Source organism: Mustelus asterias, chromosome 1 (genome assembly GCF_964213995.1).
Source record: "Mustelus asterias chromosome 1, sMusAst1.hap1.1, whole genome shotgun sequence".
Taxonomy (NCBI): Eukaryota; Metazoa; Chordata; class Chondrichthyes; order Carcharhiniformes; family Triakidae; genus Mustelus; species Mustelus asterias.
Genome location: NC_135801.1, coordinates 138,689,927 through 138,698,516, shown reverse-complemented (window position 1 = coordinate 138,698,516; position 8,590 = coordinate 138,689,927). Strand labels below are relative to the sequence as shown.

The window sequence follows — 8,590 nt, the reverse complement described above, 5'->3', positions numbered from 1 at the left end:
GTGCCCGAAAACGGGCGCGAAATATTGGTAAAATCGGGTCCAATGTCATCACAGTACCAACAGTGGCTTGGTAGCTCCACTACTGACCTGGTTGGTTGAGTCCTAAAGGACATGGCGACTAGGCCAGACTGTGGCAGGCGGTGAGGGAACCAACAAGAGAGAAAACATGCTTGACCTCATCCTCGCCTGTCTGTCTACCACAGATGCATCTTTCCATGTCATGTATCAGTAGGAGTGACAATTGCACAGTCCTGTATAGGATATAGCCCATTGTGTTATGTGGCACCATGCTAAATAGGATAGATTTTGAAACAGATCTAGAATTCAAGATGGGCAACCATGATGTGCTGTGGACGACCAGCAGCAGCAAAATTGTACTCAGCCTCAATCTGTAAGTTCATGGCCCGGCATATCGTCCACTCTACCATTATCACCAAGCCAGGGGATCAACCCTGATTCAATGGAAAGGGCAGGATGGCATGACCGGAGCAACACCAGGCATAACTAAAAATGAGATGTCAGTTTGACGAAGCTACAAACCAACTCCAAGCTACAAACAACATAAGCAGCAAGTGACTGACAGACTAAGCAATTCCACTGCCAAAGGATCAGATCTAAGCTCTGCCACATCAGGTGGACAATTAAACAACTCATTGGAGGAAGAGGCTCTATAAATATCCTCATCCTCAGTGATGGGGGTATCTAGCACATCAGTGCAAAAGATAAGGCTGAGGCAATTGCTACAATCTTCAGCCAGAAGTGCCGAATGGATGATCCATCTCGGTCTCCTTGGAAGGTCCCCAGCATTACAAATGCCAGACGCAACCAATTCGATTAATTCCATGTGATATCAAAAAGCAGCTGAAGGCACTGGATACTGTAGAGGCTGTGGGCCCTGACAATGTCCCATCAATAGAATAAAGAACAATACTGAAGACGTGCGCCAGAATTTGCCATGCCCCGAGCCAAGCTGTATTGTACAGCTACAATACTCGAACCTACGCGGCAATGTGGAAAATTGCTCAGGTACATCCTGTACACAAAAAACAGGACAAATCCAACCTGGCCAACTACCGTGCCATCAGTCTAGTCTTGATGATCACTGACATGATGGAAGGGGTCATCAACAGTGCAATCAAGCAGCACTGTCTTAGCAATAACTTGCTCACTGATGCTCAGTTTGGGTTCCTCTAGGGCCACAACTTCTGACCTCATTATATCCTTGGTTCAAATATGGACAAAAGTGGTGTGGGCATACCTACATCTCAGGGACTGCAACAGTTCAAGAAGGCTGCTGTCAGCCACCTTCTCAAGTGCAATTAGGGATGGGCAATGAATGTTGGCCTAGCCAGTGAAGCCCACATAAAAAAAATTGAGAATCAATTAAATTGTCGTAGGTCTACAAACACATAGCCAAGGGTAGCACTTTTTTTTTTAACTACATTCGTATCCCAGATTTTATGACTATCCTATATTCTCATCACCTATACTGCTGTGTGCTTTTAAACTTCAAACATATTTAATTAATTGAATTTAACTCCCCAGCTAGTATGGTGGGATTTGTATTTATGTCTCTCAATTACTATTCTAGGCCTCTCTATTACAAGTCAAATAATATAACCACTATATATAACCAATATATCATTCCCATTAGCTATGGCTAGCTGTCACAATGCCTCTATCCTGTGACATTCAACTATTCCTCCAACTGTTGAATTCATAGGAATGTAGCAGGTTGATTGCTGAGGAATTTGTGATAAATGACATACTTCTGCAATCCTAGGACACCTGAGCAATATACACAGGTGTAACCAAAGTAATAGAGCGCAAGTTTGATTTTTAAGCACATCATTAGGCTGCTGAAACAGACCTTCAAGTGTCTCAACAGACCTGGGGTATCTCTCCAACATGCACAACACATTAGAATAGTGTGTTACATATTCCACCATCTCACCTGCATTTAGTGGTGGCATAGCAAAAATCTGCATCAGACCAGGAATACTGGATAGAGACAAAGGGGGCAATACTCCCATCCCGACGCGCTAACTTTTTAGTGCGTTGGGCCAGGAGAATCGCATGTGCGCCAATTCGTGGGATTCGCGCATGCGTTCCCGATGCGCATGCATCTCCCAGCGATGGATATCTGGCACAGTCGGGACCATCCTGGAAACTGGCGGGAACAGTAGATAAGTTATTTTAATCTTATTTTAATGTAATTTAAATGTCATTATCGGGCCCGGGACTGAATCCTCCAGGCCCGATAGCATCTCCCACCCCGCCAGTAGTTTCACTCTGGCGGAGTTTAGAATAGCTCCCCACTTTCGGGGTGCTAGTGGCCTGATCCCGCTGCAGTGAAGGGGGGGGCAATCGGGGCCCCTCAGGGTTTGGGCAGTGGAGGGGGGGGGTGCCCCCTGGGCATGGGCACCCTGGCAGTGTTAGCCTGTGCCTCTGGCCCTGCCCAAGGGCAAAGTGCCCATGCCCAAGGGGCACCTCGGCACTGCCCACTGGGCATCATACAGTACCTAGGGTCGGGGCCTAAGGGGGCAGGGCTTAGCGGTGATCAGTGAGTGTGTGGGGTTCCGCTGCCACTCTGCCATTGGGATCGGTTGGGGCTGGAGGGAGGCCAGCGATCGGGTTGGGCTGGGGGGGTGGTCTGCCAGGGGACTCTGCCGGGGTGGGGGGTCGGCCTCCGATGGGTGGGGGAGAGGGATTTGCCAGGAGGGTGGGGGGGATTGTCACTGTTGGGGGGGAGGCGGGATGGGAGCAGGAGATCGGGGCACTCCAGGATGGGGGGGGGGGGGGGGGTGGCGGTGAGGGTTCGGGGCCACGATCGGGCCGTGGGGGTGTCAGAAGGGGCAGCAATGCGAGGGTCCCAGGCTGGCCTGCGATCGAGCTGGCCAGCAAACTGCAGGCTAACAGTTCAGGGCCACTGTGCGTGCACAGAGGCCCAGAACTGTCAGACTCTGGCGTGAATAGGCCCCGCCCCTATCTTTTAATGATATTCACGATTCTGACCTCTGCATTGCACAGAATGTGGGAGATTCGAGTCTGAATTCCCACTGAAAATACAATCATGATTTACATCAGTTTTCCCGTGAATTTAGCGCTTAGAACCTTTTTGGAAGAATCAAACAACAAAAGGAGGATAACCGTGAATCCACAAGATGCTGAAAATGATCAATTGCATAAACTACATAAACCACTAAGTTGCTAATGAGAATAAACAAAAATTATGAACATCAATAGCCAAGTAACACTTTGGAATATTTTAAAGTTAGCACACTGTTTTGTTTTGTCTAGGTACTGCAAGGAATGCCTTAAACCAACCACATGTATGGCTGACCATTTTTTTAACAGCAGCGTTGTGTGTCCTACCAGTTGTTATCATACGATACCTCAAGGTTGAACTGAAACCTACCTTCAGCAATAAAGTACGTTTTTAATTCATGGCATAGAATAAGGCTATCTGCAGGAAAACTATTTATTGGTTGTAATTATGTTACTTATTATTTGAAAGAATATTCTATAACTAGGAACAACAGTATTGCAATCCTCCTGATTTCAGTTGTAAAAATACAATATTGTCATTTGTTTTAAATGTAATTATTTTTAGAGGAAAATCAGTTAGCTCAGTTGTCCGGATGGCTGGTTCACAATACAGAACAATGCGAACAGTGCATGTTCAATTCCCATACTAGCTGAGGTTATTCATGATGGGCTGCCTTCTCTTGCCTGAGGTGTAGTAACTCACAGGTTAAAATCACTACCAGTCAGTTCTCTGCCTCAAAGGCAGAGCAGCCTATGGTCATCTGGGATGATGGCGATTTAATCTTTTAATTATTTTTAGAGTTAATGTAAGATATCTCGGAACGCAGGATAATCATTTTCTTGGTGTTCCTGAGGCTGGACATTAAAGTTGATGCTTCAGTATTTATTGTCACTTCCCAGCATCCAATAGTTAGTTGTTGAAAGTGGCAAGAGCCAAAAAGTAAGGGAACATATATCATTGCTGGAATTTTACTGCCTCGCTCACCTGAGGCTCGTAAGATCCCGCCCGAGGCAAACGGAGAATGCCGTTCTGCAAGCCTCGCCCGCCTCAATTTTGAGGCGGCATGCCAGTAAATTTCCGGCACATACGTTATAACTAAAACCAGAAATACAAAAGGCAGTAGCAGTTCCAAATGAAAATGTATTTTTTTTTAGAAAACTCTGATGTCGTTTTATTAAATAATTGTGAATCATGTTCAAACAAATACAATAGTATTGAATTCTGAACCAATCATTTGGAAATACTACCGAGTTGGAAGAGAAAGGTTCTTGTAGATGATTAAACAACCATTTAGCTTTTGAAATTTTCAAAAAAGCTTTTGACAATGTTCACATCAGCAACTACAAATAACATTAAAATTTACGAAAATCTGGGTTAGAATGTGGGCCCAGAAGAGGAAAAAGAGTAGAAAATAGAAAGCAGCGACTGCTTGTGAGAGTTATCGGTTCCATGATTTCTAATTGCTTTCCCTAGGTGCTGGATAGGCATAGACAACTCAAAGCACGTTACAAATGTTGCATTTGTTGCAGGGTGTTCTACGTGACATGCAGCATATTCAAGCAATGTACAGCAGCAAAAGACAAAGCTGAAGCATTTGCAATCACCATCAGTCAGAAGTGTTGATTGAATGATCCACTTGACCTCCTACTAAGTTGCAGATTCAGCCACTCTTAATTTAAACATTCACATTTACATTTGGAAGCTAAATGCAATATGTTTACAGTAAAGGAATCAAAATTGCTGTAAAATCACCAAGTAATCCAAAATAGATGACTTTCTCAAATGGAGCTTGTTTTAAAGAAGACTTTATTTACTTTTTCCCCTTTTTCTATCCAGAATGCGTAGAACTTCTCATTAATGAGAAATCATAACTGCTTTTGAGACTAGGTAGAAAGCGTCTAGATTATCAATAGAATCACTTAAATTCGGTAGTATGCTGCACCTAGTTAATTCCTCTTGTGTTTGTCAATACAAATTTTACTCTTCATTCCAGCATTTGCAAGCTATACCCATTTTGTCTCAACCCATTGACAATGGCAAATATGTAGCAAAGGTTTAACATTTTAGTCTGAAGGTGCTATATATGGAAATTCATTTTAGCCGAATGTGTTATTTAATTATGAACACTCACTGAATTATTTATATTTTTTCAGCTGCAGTATAGAATTAATCAAACGAAGATGCTTCCACCAAAACAAACAATTTCACACTTGAGACGACCCAGTGCACGACGGTCTGCATATGCTTTTGCTCATCAACGGGGTTTTGGTGCCCTCATTACTTCAGGGAAGAATATGCGAACGAGGACTATCAATTTCAAACCTTCTAAGACTAACACGTCATCAAGTATTGATAAACAGAAAACGTAAACATGGTTTAAAATGTGAAGCCACATTGGAATGAAACTAATTCTATGTGGGGAAGTGTGACAAATGACTATTGGTAAAGAAAACATTTAGTATTTATGCATCTTAAGGTACTGACTGTACAAATGCCACCTTACATGAAGAGTACAAAGTTTCAAAAAACTACATAACTTAGTCTAAACTTAAACAGTGCAAAAATGAAATCAAGATATGATGAATGAGTTAAAATAACAAGAATAGATCTTCAGCAGACAACCTATTTTTGACTTTTAGAAACACTCTAAATTTAAACAGTCTTTACATTTGGAAGCTAAGTGTAACATGTTTACAGTAGAGGAATCAAAATAGCAGTAAAATCACAATGTAATCCAAAATAGATTACTTTCTCAAATGGAGCTTGTTTTAAAGAAGACTTTTTTTTACGTTTCCCTTTTTCTATCCCGAATGCTTCAAATTTCTCATTAATGAGAAATCACAACTGCTTTTGAGACTAGGTAGAAAGCTTCTAGATTATTAATAGAATCACTTAAGCTAGGTAGTGTGCCGCACTAATTAATTCCTCTTGTGTTTATCAATACCAACAGTGGCTAATGTTTATATCCCAGAATCACTTCTATTTGCTTCTTGTAGTAGTTATTTGGTAAAACTGGATCCACCTGAAGTCTGGAAGAAACGACTTCATTCCAAAGAATATCTGAATTGTTTATACTGTTAGTTGGAAACCAGAGGGCAGTAGAAATTGGAAACGCTCAATAATTGCCAGTATAAATTGAATGTAAGAGTCTCTCTATTAAGCTAAGCTTCTTCTACAGGTATTAAATACTATTTTCAAGTTAAGCTTTCAAATTTATGTTCAAGCATATCAGGAATAGCTTGGATGCACTGAGGCTACTATTGGAATGTGATCTTGTGGAGGATATTTTTATTATAGGTAGTGCTCCTGTGAAACATTCTAAGAGAGGTTAATTGTAAATATAGAGAAATTTAAATTTTAAAGTACAATCATACAAATGAAATAGTCATGTTCCTTGAAGAGGAATACTATAAATAGGTGGAAATCACAAAATAAAATTTGAAAGAAACAGTCTCCAACCTGAATTAAGATATGATAAAAGCTGTTCAGCTTCCTAATATTATGCATATACTGAAGATTGTTAAATTTAGTGAAACAGAAATGGAAGACATCAGATAAACATGGTGATCCCAATGATAGATTGAAGGGAACACCTTGAAATACAGAATCCAAAATATATTTTGCAACCTGAATTCTAATTTAACAGTGCAACTTAAAACAGTGCTATTTTAGTCACAATACTTCTAGGTTGTGTGTAATCACCTCTCTTTTACCTGTTGTGTGGTCCTTAACAGATGAAGTAATTGGGTAAGATTTAAGTTTCTTGTCTTTGAAGCATAGAAACATAGTAAATTTGTAGCACAGAAGGCAATTGGCCGCATTGTTTCTTTGCCAGAGGAAGAGTTTTCGGAGAAGAGTTATCCAGCCTAATTCCATTTTCCAGCTCTTGATCCATAGCTGTGCAGGTGACAGCACTTCAAGGCCTATTCTAAATCTGATGAAAGATTTTGTCTCTACCATCCTTTCAGCCATTGAATTCCAGACTCCTACCATACTTTGGGTGAAAAATATTTTTCACAACTCCCCTTTAATCGTTCAGACAATGTATGTTGTTTATTATGGACCTTTTTGTTAAGGAAATAGGTCCCTCCTATCAACTCTATCTAGGCCCCTCCTAATTTTGTACATCTCAGTTAAATGCTCCTCCAACCTTCTCTGTTCCAAACAAAACAACCCCAGCCTACCCAGACTTTCTTCCTAGTTAAAATTCTCTATTCCTGACAGCATCCTGGTAAATCTGTCTCTTGAATGCGATCATATTGTTCTTATAAAGTGGTGACCAGAGCTGTAGGCAGTGTTCTAGCTGTGGCTCAGCTAGTATTTTATACAGCTCTAGCATAACTTATTGCTCTTATATTTTATACCTCCACCAATAAAGGACAGTATATTGTATGAGAGAAACAAAGAAATTATATGTTGAGTGTGGGAAATGCCAACAACCATTGCAAATAAAATACATTTATCATAAGTTGTTATCACAGAGGGTGGTGGGCGAGTGGAATCGGCTGCCGTCAGTGGTGGTGGAGGCAAACTCAATAGGGTATTTTAAGAGACTCCTGAATGAGTGCATGGGACTTAATAGGATGGAGGGTTATAGGTAGGCCTAGAAGGTAGGGATATGTTCGGCACAACTTGTGGGGCTGAAAGGCCTGTTTTGTGCTGTAGTTTTTCTATGTTTCTATAAGTGCGGAACACAACCAATGACAAAATTGTCACCATATGCATTCCTTCAAAACTAATCTACATTTATTCAATGTATCTTGATCACAATTGTCCTGTGCACATTTATAAAACTTCTTCAATCTGAGGAGCTGGACCAAATAGATCCTGTCTTATTAATGATTAGCAATTTGGTTTGTATTTCTAAAGCCTGGGTCTTCAATCTTCTATACTTTATCTGTGCAGGCCTTCTGTTTGTGTAGCATTTTGTTCAATACTGAAGTTTATTTCTAGGGGACTTTAACAAAAAAAATTGGAAACGTTTATCAGGTCAGATAATAACCGTGGAGAGAACACTCAAGTTGACATTTCAGCTCGGGACACATCATTATGACTGTTTTTTTCAGGGACCATATGCAGACTGAATTTGTCTTTTGTAACCATTCAATAACTAATGAATATATGCTTAACAGAAACTAAAACAGCAGGTGTAAAATAGAGCTTAGAAAATATTGCCCTTGGCTTTCCTTTCCATCTTGAGACATATCTTTTTCACTGGGCCAATAATTCCATTGAAACTATCAGTTCCTTTTTTTCTTTGTTCCTTTGGAAATGTCTGTCCTTCACTCATCAGTCCGCCCAGTTAGAAGGGGAAAAATTAGCAACATTTGGGGAAATGTGCAAAATGTCCCATCTGGGTGCATCATGTTGGGGCACTACTGAGAATGGTCCTAAAAATGACCCGACTTGATGTAGCTCCAATATAAAGTTAGTGAGTAACACAAATCAGTAGCACAAAGGTTAGGAATAGGATAACATCTAATTGTAGAGCATTTATGATCTGGATTGCACTGTCTGAAAGGGTGGTATTTTAAAGGAAAT

At 40.8% G+C, this 8,590-nt stretch overlaps 1 protein-coding gene across 2 annotated transcripts in view; it reads left to right on the top strand.

Annotated features, from left to right (window-relative positions):
- The window catches only part of LOC144500941 (phospholipid-transporting ATPase ID-like), a 222,035-nt gene extending 215,299 nt beyond the window's left edge, over positions 1 to 6,736 (top strand). For both annotated transcript variants that reach the window (XM_078224474.1, XM_078224515.1), the window contains 2 exons: positions 3,301 to 3,431; positions 5,203 to 6,736. In XM_078224474.1, coding sequence (XP_078080600.1) covers positions 3,301 to 3,431; positions 5,203 to 5,418 — 347 coding nt within the window. In that variant the 3' untranslated portion in view covers positions 5,419 to 6,736. The remainder of the gene's footprint in view (positions 1 to 3,300; positions 3,432 to 5,202) is intronic.
- The last annotated feature ends 1,854 nt before the right edge of the window (positions 6,737 to 8,590 follow it).